Below are 18,407 nucleotides of genomic sequence, written 5' to 3' on the forward strand. Positions count from 1 at the left end.
TGTAGTGGTCCCGCGATTAACCCTCTGGCTACAACGGTATAGGCATTTTTCTCTAATGTCGATCGCGGGATGACCAGCGACGTGGTTAAAGAGGCACTGTGCATACTGTGTTGGTGGCACGGTCTCCTGCAGATGACGACAGTCAGAGTAACATGATCATGTGTTACTACTGCTTCCTGATTCAGCCAATGCAGGAGGAAGAAATGACTTGTGGTCAGCAATGGATTGAGGCAGCGTTTCTTAAACCTGTCGTGACTCCCCAACGGTGCATGTTTTTCAGGCAACTTCATTTATGCACAGGTGAGGTAATAAGTGTCTCAACTACAATGGAATTCACCTAGCTGATAAATCATAGTTCCTACTATTTATTACATGACTTTTCTGGTGCAATGATAGAAGTCAGAGGAGGTGCCAGCAAGGCCCTGGACACCCATCTGGCTCTAATCACCAAACTAGGTTGCCTTGTGGATGATCCGGCTCAGCTTGTGATCACATTATACTAAAAAACACCTTTTTGTTCTCAAATACAGTTAAAGCAAGGAGTTCTCCAAGCCGGACGTTGTGAGGCTGAGTTAGAGAACAGCCGCAGCCAGATCACCCAGCTCAATGGAAAGATTCAGCGTCTGAGATCGGAGATTCTAAGTTTGCAGACTCAGGTAAGAACTTAGCACAGCATTTTGTATCTGTGAGTATACAGTAGATCTACTGGGTTATATTACACATTCATCTCTGCAATAAGTAGAAAAGCGAAAAAAAATCATAATGGGCATATAATAAAGAGTCACAAGTAAACTAAACTCCAGAAAAGCAGATAAATGTACACAAATGTTAAGAATATTGGCAAGATCCATGAAATTTCCTGTTTTTGGCGGAGACGGATCAGTGCTATGTATTTTTGGCAGCAGCACAGTCTAGTTGCCTGCAGCTAAACTGTTGGCAAAGAAACAAAAATAACAGTTTTTCCCTCCCTAAACCTGCAATAATCTTGATGGTTTTAAAGGAGTTGTCAGGCATATTTTAATAAAATAAACGCTACTTACCGGGGGCTTCCTCCAGCCCCAATCTCCTGCGCAGTCCGCTCCGGCCCACGTGGCGGTGATTGACAGCGCCGATAGTGCAGGCGCAGTACAGAGCGACCTCCAGGTCGCTGACGTCATCGCCGGGGACCGGGTTGGAGCTCCGGCAAACGGCGGGCAGAGCTGCGGTGAGGGAGGTCCTGGGAGCTTGGGGCTGGAGGAAGCCCCCGGTAAGTAGTGTTAATTTTAATAAAATATGCCTGACAACTCCTTTAAATACAATCTCACGTCAGAAACATAACCCCCATTGCCTATTACTATTCTCCCCCATACACCTACATATTTCCCTACTTCAGAAACTCCTATGGTGCCAATAACTGGCCTTCAAGTACACCTAGCATAACCCTCTAATCTTTCATGCTTGATACGGTTCATCGTCCAAAATAGGAACTAATGCCCCAAATACTCCAAGAGATGTCCATTGCAGAACCCAAGGAAAAGCATTCCTCATCAACCAGATCTCGCTCCAAAATGATCCTAGCTGAGATTTCACAGCTTAGGGCCCGTTTCCACTACACACGGTGTGGTGTGATCATCGCATTACTATGACCTAACCTATTCCTGTTCTCACACAGAACCCTCCCTCTACTGATGCCTAGCCCTTAACCCCTCCCCTCCATGGTGCCTAATCCTTAACCACCCCCCTGCCATGGCGCCTAACCCTTAACCACCTCCCCATGTGGTGCCTAACCCTTAACCACAATAAGTGGCAAGAGATGGAATTTTGGACGCCCAGGAATTGTGGCTATATATTCACCCAAAATTCCATCTATTGACGGCAATCCTCACTCCTAACACTAAAAACACATCATATCATTGCTGCATTTTATTGCCAAAATTTCCCTCTAATGGCGCTAATCATGGCTTTTATCATTGCCGCCCTTCTTTCCGCTTTGCTCTGTGTGCACTTTTTTCCTGATTCGCCATGGACAGCTGTGTGTGTCTATGTGTGTGTACAAAGTATACAATAACAACTGTGCACATGCTAATCTCTGATTTACCAGTAAGGCCCTTATAGCTTTAGCTGTGCATTACGAAAGTACAATAATATAATCCTTTCCTTATGCAAGCCTCAATCAGCATTATTTTAACAGCCATCATAAATGAAATGGAAGGGTCGTTGTATAATTATGTTGTCTCTCATCACCATAAATACTTTGTAGGTTAGATCGCCTGCGGTTCTGTTACATGCTTCCCCTGTGTATCTGTCATTGTTTAAATTGTCCAAGGATGATACAAAAAATAATAATGATGTGTTAAAACACATTCCACGTAGAGGCAAATTAAACATTCACTTCATCTATGTGAAAATGCAGCTTAAAACGGAATACATCATGTCCCAGCTTAAAGGGGCACTATGCCGAAAAATTGTAAAATTTAAAATATGTGCAGACATAGACAAAGAAGAAGTACGTTTTTCCAGCGTAAAATTTCTCATATGTTGCTGTCACTTATTATAGGTAGTAAAAATCTGACAGAAGTGACAGGTTTTGGACTAGTCCATCTCTACATAGTGGATTCTAAGCAAGGCTTTTATTCTTTATAAAGATATTCCCTAAAAAGGATTTAAACAATGATGCTAGCCAGCCTCCCTGCTTTCTGCACAGCAAGCAGCAACTGCCATTCACTAAGTGCTTTTTGTGAGAAAACGCGGATAAGCCGCCGCAAGAACTCAGAGTAAGGCGGCTGATTCCGCGTTCAACATGGCAGCTTGTGCGCAGGGACCTGCATTCACTGGCCTGACAGAATGCGGAGAAACCGCCGCATGCCCAGAGAATAGGGCGGCGGATTCCGCGTCCAACGCGGCGGTTTGCACGCATAGGCCTACCTCTCTCAGTACTGCTGAATGCGGAGAAAACGCTGCACGCTCGGACAGCGGTGCGGCGGATTCCGCATCCAAAACAGCAGAGGCATTACAGCACATGTCTGGTGTGGCTGGGACCACACTGGTTCAGAAGGACGCGTGCGCGCGCGGAGAGGCAGCGCATTTATGACAGCCAGAGGAGTGTCAGCTGACCAGGCCGGTCAGCTGACAATTCTTTCAGTTCTCATTGGTCCAGCACTTAGGGGAGGCGCAGGAGAGCACTGGTGTATATATACTGGGTGCTGGTCATTCCTCTGGTGTCTGGCGTTGCGATCACTACGTGGTAGCACTCAGACCCTGTCAGTATCTGTGTTACTTTAGACCAGTTTCTTAGGTGTTGATGATCAAGGAGCTCACACCTTAGACTAGGAATTCTGTATTATTTGTGTTATTATCTAGACCAGTTTCCAAGGTGTTGATGATCAAGGAACTCACACCTTAGTCTAGGAATTGTTGATTATTTGTTATGACCTTCTGCTTCCCTGACCATTCTTCTGATCTCTGATTTTTTACCTTTGTCATTCTGATACTCTGTTGCTGAACTCGGCTAGTCTCAAGATTCTGCATCTGTCTCCTGTTTCTGTACTTTATCTGTCCGTGTGTTGACGACCTGGCCTGCCCCACCTCGAGAACTCTCACACCTGTTGAGAGATAGTTCACAGATCTGTCAGTGACACTCCCTCATTGGTGTCACTCACGTTCTGTCCTTCCCACTCTCGGCCTGACTCCTCCCTGCGGGGAGTTCAGACCAACGGAAGGAACTTGCTGCAGAGCAATACTCCTTATTGCTCTAGCACCTGATATCCAGGTGCGGTCCTCAAAGTACTACTGTTGCACCAAAACACTCTCATCCCTCAGGTGTCCAGAGGTTAGAGATATATCTGATTATCAGTGATCCTGCAGATCATCAATAATCGGGTATATATCTGCATTCTCGGTGATACTGCAGATCACCGGTAATCAGATCCTCTCTGTGTTAACACCGATCGTTACATGTTAGCTCTGATAAGGAACACTATTTGTTATAGTGAATCAACCCCAATACGCGCTAAACCACACCATTAAACAATATATAAAGATATAGTATACCAAACCTGTGGGTTCAATATTTAGAGCCCACAGGTGGATGAACCCGGGTTCAGTAAAGTGCTATAAGTCACAATAGTGTAATGACATATAATGCTGAAGATAGAAGAGCTAATTCAGAGCATAGTCCATGGTAATTGAAAATCACATATAAAGTGCTCGTGCAAACATCTCACCAAATCAATTTAGATACAATAAATAGTGCTAAACTGTATGAAAAATTTATGCAAAACAACCTAGGAGCAGCCTATGAAAGTGCAATGCATGAGAGGAAAGGAAGTGCAAAACTGGAGGAGATACTTAGCCCAGGAGATGGTGTGGATAAGGGCAGAGCAGCAAGGGAGAGACAGGGATCCTCTCAGAACAGTCCCACTAGTTCCACAGGAGTCACCCCGCTTTTTCAAGGAGAGAGGACACAGCTCTTTTTAAAGAGAAACTATACTAATAAAACTTGTATAAAAATAGAAGACCCAAACTACAGGCATTATAAGTAGACATCAGAAATGTAAAAGAAACCTAAGATGATCAGAAACATAAAAATGATACATAACTGGGTCTTCCTCCAGCCCCCTTCAGGTTGATCAGTCCCTTGCCATCTTCCACCGCCTCCTGGTTCCTCCACTAGCTGCACCATTAATTCCGTGAGTCGGGGGTACTGCGCATGCCACGTGCGCTCCCGTAGCTGGGAGCATTGTGCACCTGAACAGTACTACTGCGAAGGCGCATAATGCTCCAGGCCACGGCAGCGCGAGCGGCTGGACTGCGCCTGTGCCACCTGGCAAACTTACTGGGCTGCCTGTAAACTGGTATTGTTTAAAGCGGAATATAACCCTGCATTTCAACTTTGATCTAAAACATTATTTACAGCATATTATATGCAAAAAGCATTTTTTTTTACTAGACCAGCATTGGAAGGGTTAAACACAGAGGTTTAAAGTTCCGTAGAGAGATATGCAGAAGAAGTTTAGATTGTTACATTTTATTTAGGTAAATGTATCTATTGAGAAATGTTACACACTCTTTGGCTGTCCTCCAGCTCCTTTTCAGTCAGAGAGAGTGAGTCACATTCAACACTTAGATACATTTATGTAAACAAAATGTATCTATGTCAGCTTCGGATGCGTCTGCAGAAATCTCCAGGAACTTTAAAGCTCTGTGTAACCCTTCCAATGCTGGTCTAGTAAAAAAAAAAATGCTGGTTGCATATAATATACTGTTTGAGGCCTGGTGCACACCAAAAACCGCTAGCAGATCCGCAAAATGCTAGCAGATTTTGAAACGCTTTTTCTTATTTTTCTGTAGCGTTTCAGCTAGCGTTTTGCGGTTTTGTGTAGCGGTTTTGGTGTAGTAGATTTCATGTATTGTTACAGTAAAGCTGTTACTGAACAGCTACTGTAACAAAAACGCCTGGCAAACCGCTCTGAAGTGCCGTTTTTCAGAGCGGTTTGCGTTTTTCCTATACTTAACATTGAGGCAGAAACGCATCCGCAATCCAAAATCTGCAGCAGCCCGGGAGTATGCGTTTCTGCAAAACGCCTCCCGCTCTGGTGTGCACCAGCCCATTGAAATACATTACCCTAGCGGATCCGCACCCGCAAGCAGATCGCAAACCGCAGCGGAAACGCTCCGGTGTGCACTAGGCCATAATGTTTTAGAGTTGAAATGCAGGGTTATATTCCGTTTTAAAAGGGAAAAATATGGCAGCCTCTATACCCCTCACTTCAGGTGTCCTTTAAAAAACTGATCCAAAGTGTGTGTGTGTGTGTGCGTGCGTGTGTGTAGTAGGAAAATATTTTGAATTGCAGAATCACTGAAAAAAAAATTGCATAGCAGTGTGATTGCTATGCAATATTCCTGCACTTCTATAGAACGTATAGGACTCATTCACATGAAAAATGCAGGAGGACAGCAAATGCGATCAGATGCCTCCGCAGGAGGGCCCAGAAGCCTCAGGGGGCCCCGTGGGGGAAAAAGTTTGAGAGACTGACAAGCAACTAAGGGCATAGAGAGAAAACGTATTGTACTCTCATACTATTGTTATGTTGACTGCATGTGTCTACCACACAGATAAGGTATCATACACAATTTGTACACTGTCTGCTCCCTAGGGTTGGTAAAAAAACATCTGTCTCACACTGCAGCAGTTCTGATGACTTCATGTACAATATTACAAACAAAGGAGTCACAGTTGGAAAAAAAAAAGTTGTAGACCTTCCCTCAGAAGAGATTCCTAGATTCTTAACACACACACACACACACACACACACACACACACACACACACGTAACAAAGGAAGGCAAACAGAGTCCGGGCACCAGCTAGCAAAGGTCATGCATAAACTCCTTTATTCCTTCCCCAAGATCCCTGACAGAAATTTGCAAGGCCTTATATAAGGCCTTGCAAAGGAGTTATATGCTTGACCTTTGCTAGCTGGTGCCCGGACTCTGTTTGCCTTCCTTTGTTACAATTGTACCTGGTTATTCCGGAGGCACGGCGTATAACCCCTGCTACCCCCTTGGAGCTGCCAATCAGAGCATCTAGTGCCACCCTACGTGCTTCTTTTCCTTTACACACACACACACACACACACACACACACACACACACACACACACACACTACTGGACAAAGTGGAATAGGAAAGATTGATGTCTGACTGTTGCTGCCTCATTGAGAGCTTGTTGTCTCACATGGAGTCCAAGATCCTGTAATAACTATATCAATCAGTGACATTTTGAATGCTTTGCCAAAGTTACAGTGAATACTATATCTTACGTTCAGCATGTCATTGTTGTTCCTCCATATAGCATGTGCTCTCATGTAGTAAAATAATACAGCTGTGCGTGTATGTATGTACTGGGTACAGAGCTGCGACAAGGGACTTGTCTGCTGCAAGGGTCTGGAGGAAGCCCCAGGTAAGTAGATCTGGGGTAGCATAGACTGCCTGACTTTTCCTTTAAGACTAAGGCCTCAATTCACTAAGATCATGCTGGAGATAATAAGGCAAGTGAAAACTTACCTCCACACAGTGAGAGAGTTATTTTTTCTCTTCATTCCTTAACCTATTTTGGTTCCTGGCCGTAGAAACTACGTCCAGGAACCATGCGCGCTCCCGCGGCCGATCGCGCGCGTGCACGTGCACTCCCGGCCGCGGATTCGGTAGCCAAGGAATCAATGTATCGGGCTATGGTGCCCGATCACTGATTCCTCTCCCCCGCTGAAAAAGCGACAGCTTCTCTCGGAAGCTGCGCCTTTTCTGGCCGTTCCCTCCCCGATGAGTCACTCTAAGCGTGTGTTACGCTTAGAGTGACGTCATGTAAACAAACTCATGGCCGCCATCTTGTGGCCAAAACGTAAAACTACAACTAAAATTAAAAAAAATTAAACATAACACACAATTACATTATAAAACTATACTTTACATCCCACCCTCCCAAAAATACCCAAATAAAATGTTTAATATAAAAAAAAAAACATTACAATAAAAAAAAAAATGTAAATATTTACCTAAGGGTCTAAACTTTTTAAATATCAATGTAAAGATGAAATATTTCTATATTTTTTTTATTTTAAACTTGTAAATAGTGATAGATGCAAAACGGAAAAAATGCACCTTTATTTCCAAATAAAATATTGTCGCCATACATTGTGATAGGGACATAATTTTAACGGTGTAATAACCGGGACATATGGGCAAATACAATACGTGAGTTTTAATTATGGAGGCATGTATTATTTTAAAACTATAATGGCTGAAAACTGAGAAATAATGATTTTTTCAGTTTTTTTCTTATTCTTCCTGTTAAAATGCATTTACAGTAAAGTGGCTCTTAGCAAAATGTACCCCCCAAAGAAAGCCTAATTGGTGGTGGAAAAAACAAGATATAGATCAGTTCATTGTGATAAGTAGTGATAAAGTTATAGGCTAATGAATGGGAGGTGAACATTTCTCAAGCGAAAACGACGGAACCTGAATGGGTTAAGTTACCTCCTCTGTAGTTAATTTACCTCCTCTGTAGTTAAATTACCTCCTCTGTAGTTATTTTCACACGCAGTTCATTAACAGCTTGTCTTTAACTCTGGAGTTATTTTAAGGATTGAAGAGTTAATTTAAAGACAGAAGAGTTAACTTTAGGTTTGCCTGAGGTAAAATGTTTCCTGAATAGGACATGCCTCATCACCATGGTGATAACTAAAGAAACGTTATTAAAGACAGGAGAGAAGCTTAGTGAATTGAGGCCTAAGTGTTTTTCTCTGCATGGGGAAACCACATTGGTCCTCAGTTTTCCTGTGCAGAAAGCGAGGGGGGTGGGGTGCCCATTCCAAAGTTTTGCAGGGGGGCTCAGTGTTGTCTAGTTACGCCTCTGCGATGAGGAAAAAAATCATGTTGCAAATGCATCATAATAATGGAAACGTTCGCTGTATATTCTATTGGTTTGATTGTCAATCAGTCTCTGTTGTTGTTGTAGTAAAATAGTATAAAGCACTATATTAGATGCCTAGAGTCCTTTCACCACTGATGTATTTCTTACTTCTCCTCTTGTCTGGCTCTTTAGAGTTTGCACGCGGAGCAGAAGGTTTCTCAAGCCAAGGAACAAAGCAGCACGGCCCTCAGGGATGCCAATGCAAAACTTGCCGAAATGCAGGAAGCTCTACAAAATGCAAAACAGGAATATGCTCTGCAGGTGAAAGAGTACCAGGAGCTGCTGAACGTCAAACTTGCGCTTGACATTGAGATTGTCACCTATAAGAAACTACTGGAGGGAGAAGAAAACAGGTGAGCTCACAAGTCATGAATTATCGAAGGAATACTTGCCCACCACCTAATGATGTGGGACCAGCCATAACAGATACTTGGAGTAATCGCAGCATTTGAGATGTCATATATAACCTACGTTGTATTGCACTGCAAATATAGTACCTGGTTAACGGACGAGATAGGGACAGTAGGTTTGTGTTTAACCTGAATCCATTGTAAAAGAGGAACACTGTGCCATCTCTGTCCCATATACCTCCTCTGTGACCCCCCGTGCCCCCCCGTGCCTCTAGAGTCCCCTTCTGTTACCCTGTGCCTTCTGTGTCCCCCCTCTGATCAGAGGCGTAGCTAGGGTTTTCAGCGCCCGGGGACAAAGACTATTAATGCACACTATAAAGAGAAACCTGCCGCACCAAAGAGGGGTGTGGCCATGCAATATGTGGGCGTGATCATGAGTGGAGCCAAATGTATAAGCCTATATGAATACATAATAATAATATGGTAGGACATTAGACTAGGAGTATGGTTGGATTAGAGTGCCAGCTCCTCTGAGAACACTTGGTGACATTACTGGGAACTCCGTAAAGTCTGTCGGTGCTATATAAATACTTAATAATGATATGGAGGACAGAAGACTATGACTATGGTGGGATTAGAGTGTGAGCTCCTCTGAGGACAGTCAGTGACATGACTATGTACTCTGTAAAGTGCTGCAGAAGATGTCACAGTGCTACAGATGTCACAGTGTAAGCCATCAGAGGCTCTGATGAAGCAAGTATAACACTTGCAAAACAGCTGTCAGGCATCCCTTCTCCCCACTGCTGTACCCCTGTGTATACCTGCCCACAATAAAGGGCTTTTAGGCAGCTGTTCCCATCTTTTCCTCTTTTTTTGGCTAACGTGACTATGTACTCTGTAAAGTGCTCCAGAGGACTTCAATGCTATATAAATACATAATAATATGGTCGAACATTAGGCTATGACTGTGGTAGGATTAGATTGTGAGCTCCTCTGAGGACAGTCAGTGACATGACTATGTACTCTGTAAAGTGTTGCGGAAGATGTCAGTGCTATAAATACATAATATGGTTGGACATTAGACTATAACTATGGTAGAATTAGATTGTGAGCTCCTCTGAGAACAGTCAGACACATGGCTCATGTACATAAAAAACACATTGTATTTTATTAAGCCCCCCGCCTGTCTAATCTCCCTCCCATCCATGTCATGATGATTGCACGATTTTCCCTGGGGGGAGGGAGGGGGGGCGCATAAGCTTTTTTTACATTTTTTCTTGCCCAACACTACTACCTGGCTACAAGGCTACTACCTGTCACAACTAGTTGGGCTTAGCTGGCTCGGCTCCACTTCGTCCATCTCCGCCCCTGCCTCCACAGTCACACTGTGCCGAATGGCTGTCTGATTGGCTGCCGCCGCCAGCTCTGCCTGCGTTCCACTAATGACTTGTGACATCAGACACAGGGACGGATCTAGGGGGTGGGGGGGGGGGCAGGCGGGTATCTTGCCCCAGGCGCAGGTTGTTGAATTCTTAAAAAGGCGGCAAAATTTGGATGGGGAATGCCAGTTTAGGCGCGAAAACCTGGTCTTTAGGTGCCAAAAGCTGACCTTCAGGTGCCAAAGTGGATGGGGAATGGCAGTTTAGGCGCCAAAACCTGACCTTTAGGCGCCAAAACCTGACCTTGCCCCAGGTGCAACTTGGTCTAGATCAGTCCCTGATCAGACACAGGAAGCAAGTCAGCCACAGCGACGCTGCAGCAGAGAGGATAAAATGAGAAAAAAAAGACAACACGCAGCTGGGCAAATTTAGGAACCCAGCGCCCAGGGTCACATGTCCTACCCCGCCCTCCCAAGCTACGCCTCTGCCTCTGAACCCCTGTTCCCTCAGTGTTCCCCTCTGTGCTACCTTAGCCTCCATTGTGTCCCTCTGTACTACCTCTGCCCTCATCCCACTTTGTGTCTCCTTCTGTCCTAGTGATGATTGTAATGTGCTAATTTCGCTTACGCAAAATTTCACATATACATTTTGTAATTACAATTATACGTAATTGAGATTCTGAAATTGAATCGATTTCACATAATCCTTGCAAACGTCCAGTGTCACAGGTTTGCTATAAAATGTATAAAATGCGTATGCAGAACTTGGAACTCGCTACATAGTATAGTGTATTGTGGCAAAATGCGAAGCAGGTGGTTTCGGCACGGTGTTGACGTTGCAGTAATGTTACACTGCTTGGGGCGCGTAAGGGTAATCTAGGGTTCCGGCAATTTCCAGACCCTAAATTACATCTCCCTCTGAGTTGCGATGACTCGGAGGGAAAATAGTATTTTATGTTGCCAGGGATTTGAGCGGCAGCAGGCGCCCAGCTCACCATCAGCATACATATACGTACACACAAAATGTCATTTTACTGAGTTTAAAAAACGTTTTTCTTTGAATTTTTCAAAAACAATTTTCTCAAAAACTACAAGGTCTTTTTGAATTTTTTTTCACTTGTTCCCATTTTTGTGCCGTTTGTTTTGGCGGGTCTTTCGTAAGTACAGAGGGTGCACCTAATCTCAGCTTGTTACCTGCATGTGGTGAAGGCACCTGGGAGCCTGAAATCTTAAACTTTTGATAAGGGATCAAGTACACTTTGGGGCACTGGGTTTTAGAGGGGTTTGTTGTTATTCTGTTTTTCAAAGCTATAGTAGAACCACCATTACAATTATAGCCAGATCATTTCTTGGTCAGAGGGCAAAATCATCAGGGAATTAAATACTTCTTTTCCTAAATGTATAGTACCAGACTGTCAGTCCATTTATGAAATCAGCTATCCTATATTTTAAGGAAGTACACGTAGATATCTGAAACACGTTAAACGTGGTGAGTTTTGAGCATCAATTAAAAAAACGTAACTGCTAATAACTATTTATTTCTTTAGACTAAACCGATTTTGCTATACTGTACCTAAGGTACATTGGACTTGCATAGATGTTTAACTACTTCCGTACCAGCAGTGTCTACTCCCTTAACCATTTCAGCCCGTGGGGATTTTTCACCTTATGCAATAGAGACATTTTCACCTCCCATTCATTCACCAAGAAATATCACTAATTATTACAATTAATTGATCTAGATCTTGTTTTTTCCGCCACCAATTAGGCTTTCTTTGGGTGGAATATTTTGCTAAGAATTATTTTTTTCTAAATGGATTTTAACAGGAATATTAAGAAAAAAATCGAACAAATTCATTATGTCTCAGTTTTCGGCCATTATAGCTTTAAAACAATACATGTTACCATAATTAAAACATATGTATTTTATTTGCCAATTTGTCTCGGTTATTACACCGTTTAAATTTTGTCCCTATCACAATGTATGGCGCCAATATTTTATTTGGAAAGAACGGTGCATTTTTTCAGCTTTGCGTCCATCACTATTTACAAGCTTATAATTTAAAAATGTTCATAATATACCTTCTTCTCATGCATATTTAAAAAGTTCAGACCCTTAGGTAACTATTTATGTTTTCTTTTTTTTAATTGTAATTTTTTTTTTCATAAAAAATGTTTGGGGTAATTTTTGGTGTGGAAATAAACAGTTAATTTTAAATGTAATAATGTGTGTTTATTGTGCTAAAAATATATGTAGATGTAGTTTTACTGTTTGGCCACAAGATAGCCACAGTGAGATTTTTCCAGTCCTTCACGCTTCCAGGAAGCATATAAAGGGCGGGAAACTTTTTTTTTTTCAGAAAGACTGCGGCCTCTGATCAGAAGCCGTTGGTTTTTGTGCTGGGGACTTAGATCAATGAACGGGAACCATGTTGCCATTCATTGATCTCCGGGCTACCGGGGGGCGGCACAGGGGCATGCGGGAACGCGCCGAAGCACTGCAGCATCACATCCAGGCGGCATAATTGGTTAAGGACCAAAGACTGCTGGTACAGTAAAACACCGCTTACCAACAAATCGCCGCATGGACCCGCCGCTCCCTCTCTCTGCTGTTCCCATGATGGCAGAGCTCTGTACGCCGGTCAGGAGTCGCTTTCATTGGCTCGACGCTGTCCATCATTGTAAGCCAATGGGATTGGCTTACAGTAATGACAGGTTCAGGAGCCAATGAAAACGGCTCCTAACCGGCTCACACAGCTCTGCAGTCATACTGACAGCAGGGCAAGTGGGTTGCAGCGGGGACAGAGCGGCGGGATCGTGCGGTGATGATTGTTGGAATCTACATCCTGTCAGAGCCGTGCAGCCATGAGCAGGACTTAGATTTAAATCACGCTGGTCTGGAATCGGTTAACTGATGTGCATTTTACTGTTTGCAATTGTATTGTGATTTCAAACCACCTGGTCACTTTGGAGGTCTTTCCAAGAAATATTGTCTTTTTCTGAATTCAGGAACTTTTGGAGTGTTTCCTGCACTGAAATGTAACTGTAACTAAGTCCCATGGGCCTTATGCAGACATCATAGGCTTTTAACTGTAAAGAACATTATATTAATTTGTACCTGAGTGGCATTCAATGGTTACAAAATTTAGGATGTAAAAAGGTTTATGGAATAATAAATTATCATTCTGGACATAGGTGTGCAGGCCTGTTTAGTTTGTTTCTTTAACGAAGGGTTGAATACAAGTATCTTTTTGCAAGCAGGAAGATTTGTTTGCTTAAAGGACTTCCGAGGTCAAATTTAGAAAACAAAATGAAAGAAGTTAGATACCTGCATCAGTTTGGAAGGCACGGAGGATGCTGTCCGCGCCCTCCGTGCCGTTCCGCCGAGTCCCCGCTGCTCAATAGGCCCCCGAACAGCTCCCGACCGCACGGCCCGGGTCGGGCTCTCCTGCTTGCATAAAGATGGCCGCCCGAGCTGGCCAAGGCTGCGCAGTCCGCATAGCCGCGAGTGCGGCTGCGCAGCTCTAGGGCCAACCCCCCCGATCCACCCTACAGGAAACAGCCTGTTACGTGGATCGAGGGGTTGGCCCTAGAGCTGCGCAGCCGCGGCCATCTTTATACAGGAAAGGAGAGCCTGACCCGGCCCGCAGGGTCAGAAGCTGTTCGGGGGGGCTATTGAGCGGCGGGGACCTGGCGGAACGGCACGGAGGGCCTCCTCCGTGCCTTCCAAACTGATGCAGGTATCTAACTTTTTCAATTTTTTTTCTAAATTTGGCCTCGGAAGTCCTTTAAGAGAAAATTTACTGAAAAACAGTAGTAGGGGCTAAAAAATAAATCAATATATTGCAAAGTGGGAAGTTTAAAAAATGGAAGAGATCAATAAATGCGCCATGTAATTCGTTCATGTTGTTTGATCCTCAATCAGCCTGCATGTAACCATCTTTACTACTGGCAGACAAGAAAAAATGCATCCGTTACCAGTATTTATAACCACACCCACTAACAATGTGATAGGCTAAAAGTTATATACATATGCACAGAGGGAGATACTGGTGGCTTGGCAGTTGGAAACAGCCATTTATTCCCACAATATAACAAGGTTCACAGAAAGGAAACTGTCATGACCTTTGTCGTGACTGCACAATGTCATCACTATATAAGCCACACAGACCCCCCTGATGATCTATTGAAGAAAAGGTAACGTTATCTCATGGTAAAAAGGGGTATCAGCTGCTGACTGGGATGAGTTTTAATCTTGGGTTAAAGTTCCTTGACAGGAAACTTCTTTGTTGCTTCAGGTTTGTTAGTAGGCCAAGAAAGGGTTCTCATTATCTAATTTTAGGACTTTAGTAAAATTAACAGACAACACTATAGATTACGTATATAGAGGTATATTGATGTTTAAAAAGGTTCACAAAGTTTCAAGAACCAAAGTATGATGCTTATAGTATTATGGTGTTGAAGAAGATTGCATGCTCTTCTCTCTCAGCTGTCCCCCTAATGTCTCACCTCTCTTGTTTTCCAGGCTGAGGTCTCCTCCTGTTGTAAATTTCCATCGTGAAACTGGTAGGTTACATTTTCTCAAAATATACTTGAGCTAAACTAAAAGTGTTAAAGAGTTAGAATGATTAAATGTGACAGGGTGCCTGTGCTAACATTCTGCATGACACCTCCCTTCACCCACACTAGTAGATTTGAGTCAGAGTTGAGGAATCGACGCAGTTTTGGGTGCCTGGAGTCGGAGTCAGTGGTTTCAATAAACTTATGAGTCTGATGATTTTTGTTTCCACTCCACAGTACTTGTAAGAATTACACTAAGGAGTTGGGAGTCAGAGGTTTCATAAACTGCAGAGTCGTGTTCAGATGATTTTTGTTCTGACTCCAAAGCCCTGATTGGAGTGATCCACTCTGTCAACCTCGATGCAAATCTATCAGGGCAGTAGTCCAGCCCTCAATTTGGTTACAATCCCCGCTGTAGATTCAACTTAAAAATAGTCTAGCTAAATTGTATTCAAATGATGACAACTGAATATTGACCCTGCATGCCCATTCTTTGCCTGACTGACAGCTGGCTAGAGCATGGGGAAAGGAAGAAGGGCATGCAGGAAGAAAAGGTAGGCGTGTATTGTTTATACAGCATTGTACTGTATCCACCAGTTTACAAAGCTAGCAGCTGCAGATGAAGATTTACAAGGCGTCAGGGATCAATTCATTGAAAACGTTTTGTAAGGTGGATGTTAAAACTGCAAGGGGAAATTTTCAAATAAACATAATTCATATTGGTCTCAATTCTAGTAGGCTTATTTATTATTTATTTATTGTATTTATAAAGCGCCAACATATTACACAGAGCTGGACATTAGTTTAGGTTACAGACAATATTTAGGGGTGACATTCAGCAATAAGACAATACAGGAATACAAGAAAACCAGATCACACAGCACAGTATGAGTACAAGGTAATGCTTAGTCAGTCACTGGATGGGAGCATGGAGATTAGGCAAGTTAGGTTCACTCAGATGCATAGCATGGGTGCACAGTAATGGAGGTGCAAGATCAGGTAGGACACAAAAGGAGGAGGACCCTGCCCAAAGGCTTACAATCTAGAGGGAGAGGTAAGGACACCAAAGGTATTGGACCAGAGTTCAGCTGTAGGTTTAGAACAATTGTGAGGGGTGGTAGGCCAGAGTGAAAAGGTGAGTTTTGAGGGCCTTCTTGAAGATGTTTAAGGAGAGGGCTGCCCTAATGGGTGGAGGTAGGGAGTTCCATAGTGTTGGGGCAGCTCTTGAGAAGTCCTGCATGGGACTGGGTGATGCGGGGGACAGTCATGCGAAGTTCATTGAAGGAGCGGAGCGAGCGGCTAGGTGTGTATCTCTGAGTAAGATCAGAAATGTAGGTTGGACAGGCTTTGGGGTCAGATTTGTAGGTCAGACACAATAGCTTGAATCTGATTCTGGACTGGATAGGAAGCCAGTGGAGGGATTCACGGAGGGGAGCCGCCTGGTGGAGCGATGGGAGGAGTGGATAATTCTGGCTGCCGCATTCATGATGGACTGCAGTGGGGCTATTCGGGTCATAGGGAGACCAGACAGAAGGGCATTGAAGTAGTTGAGACGGGAAATTATGAAGGCATGGATGAGGAGTTTGGTGGTAGGCTTAGCATCCGTTTTACTGCATACACGGTATTTTACTGCGTCTGGTAAAAGCAGTTTGCGATTTTAATAGATTTTAGGCATACTTTACCCCATGCAGTAAATTAGGTCATACATGTTGTGGTATTTTGCGATATTTTACCGAAAATCAAAAATCTCATGGAAAAATAAGGGGCATTTTAGCACATAATTTACCAATCAGTTTAAGACCTGCCTGTACCTGGCGGTAAAGTCAATTTGTATGCATTTATTTTTTTTTATATGAGATTCCTGTAAATAAACTTTCCATAGTAGGTTGTTGCATAATCACCCCCCCCACCCCCCCAAAAAAACTTCCAAAGACTACAAATACTATCCCTGCTTATGGAAGGCAATTAATTATTATTATTTACTGCATGCTTATCGCTGAAATATCACACTTTTTCCGCATTTTTTGCATGTTTTGTTGCATTTTTAAAAATGCGGACAAATCTTTCATAATTGCTGAAAAAAAAACAAAAAAAAACACAGAATACAGATTGTGGTATTTTACCAACAAAAAAATATATTTACTGCACCTAGCTATCAGAATTGAGGCCATTGTCTACATCAGGCGATTTAACCAAGACCCCACGTAAAGTTGTACAGAACACTAATGGGTGGGACCCCCGCCTTTCATTGTAACATGGCAGTCCACTGGAAATTTTGAATATCAACAAAGGTTTGTTGAAAATGGGAAGATTATGCTATAATAGGCTGTCTATTCTGGCAACACCGATCTAGATTCCTCAGTCAGTTCATATATACATGCTGCAAACACTTTATGATAGGTATATAATTGGTTAGGTTTCATGGATATCCCTTTACCAGTTAAGAGTAGTACTGGATCTGAGTGGCTGTTTCAAGGCATCTATTTTTCACCCTGTACCGGCCACATCTGATCAAAATCTGAGTTCATCTGGAGTGATCGATGAAAGCTTGCAGTGTTATGTTTGTGCACCTTCTGACATGCAGGGGCTATTGGGCAGTGTGACTGTGCAATGAATAAACAGGACCAGTTATTCTAGGGGCCCATAATCATTTAGGCCTGGTGCACACCAAAACCCGCTAGCAGATCTGCAAAATGCTAGCAGATTTTGAAACGCTTTTTCTTTTTCTGTAGCGTTTCAGCTAGCGTTTTGCGGTTTTGTGTAGCGGTTTTGGTGTAGTAGATTTCATGTATTGTTACAGTAAAGCTGTTACTGAACAGCTTCTGTAACAAACACGCCGGCAAAACCGCTCTGAACAGGTGTTTTTCAGAGCGGTTTGCGGTTTTCCTATACTTAACATTGAGGCAGAAACGCATCCGCAATCCAAAAAATGCCTCACCCGGGGAGTATGCGTTTCTGCAAAACGCCTCCCGCTCTGGTGTGCACCAGCCCATTGAAATACATTACCCTAGCGGATCCGCACCCGCAAACGGATCGCAAACCGCAGCAGAACCGCTCTGGTGTGCACTAGGCCTTACACCCTGCAGTGCATCCAGCATGTGGCTCAAGCAGAATGCAGTAGCTTTGATTTTGTATTTCTAATATAGGAGATGTATGCCTTAAACAAATACGCATTTTTTTAACACAGTCTTTTCCTTTCTGTTCTGCAGAGGTGCGGAGGCCGTCCCAATCCCGGAATAGCAGCAGTTCATGGAGTACATACAGCAATACATCTGATGGCCTTCTGTGATGTTGTATGATTTGGGCTCTTCCTTTCTCTGCACAGTATTTACCTACCTAGGTGCGGTTTCAGAGCAATGCGTAGGAAGTATACATGCAAATTAAAATTCAGCATTCAACTACTCCAATGCTTATATTGTTTCACAGGAAGAAACACAAACGCAGTCTTCCTGCATAGTACCTGCAATTTGCATTCCAGCATTAAAGCCAATTCCCGGATAAAAAAATAAAAAAAGTGGAAAGCTGGTAAAACCTCTTTTGGGAGGGTGTTTACTACTGTCTAAGTCCTGGTTGAGAAGATTGTTACGCAATTACTGTCCCTGAGACCCCCATAACCATGTTTTTAAAGTGAAACCATAGTCAAAATGTATCTTCTGCTCCAAACGATTAG

At 43.3% G+C, this 18,407-nt stretch overlaps 1 protein-coding gene across 1 annotated transcript in view; it reads left to right on the plus strand.

Moving 5' to 3' along the window:
* The window catches only part of LOC137545715 (keratin, type II cytoskeletal 80-like), a 105,232-nt gene extending 87,094 nt beyond the window's left edge, over positions 1-18,138 (plus strand). The window contains exons 6-9 of the mRNA XM_068267249.1: positions 531-656; positions 8,582-8,802; positions 14,703-14,743; positions 17,947-18,138. Coding sequence (XP_068123350.1) covers positions 531-656; positions 8,582-8,802; positions 14,703-14,743; positions 17,947-18,026 — 468 coding nt within the window. The 3' untranslated portion in view covers positions 18,027-18,138. The remainder of the gene's footprint in view (positions 1-530; positions 657-8,581; positions 8,803-14,702; positions 14,744-17,946) is intronic.
* The last annotated feature ends 269 nt before the right edge of the window (positions 18,139-18,407 follow it).

This window comes from Hyperolius riggenbachi, chromosome 2 (assembly GCF_040937935.1).
Source record: "Hyperolius riggenbachi isolate aHypRig1 chromosome 2, aHypRig1.pri, whole genome shotgun sequence".
Classification (NCBI taxonomy): domain Eukaryota; kingdom Metazoa; phylum Chordata; class Amphibia; order Anura; family Hyperoliidae; genus Hyperolius; species Hyperolius riggenbachi.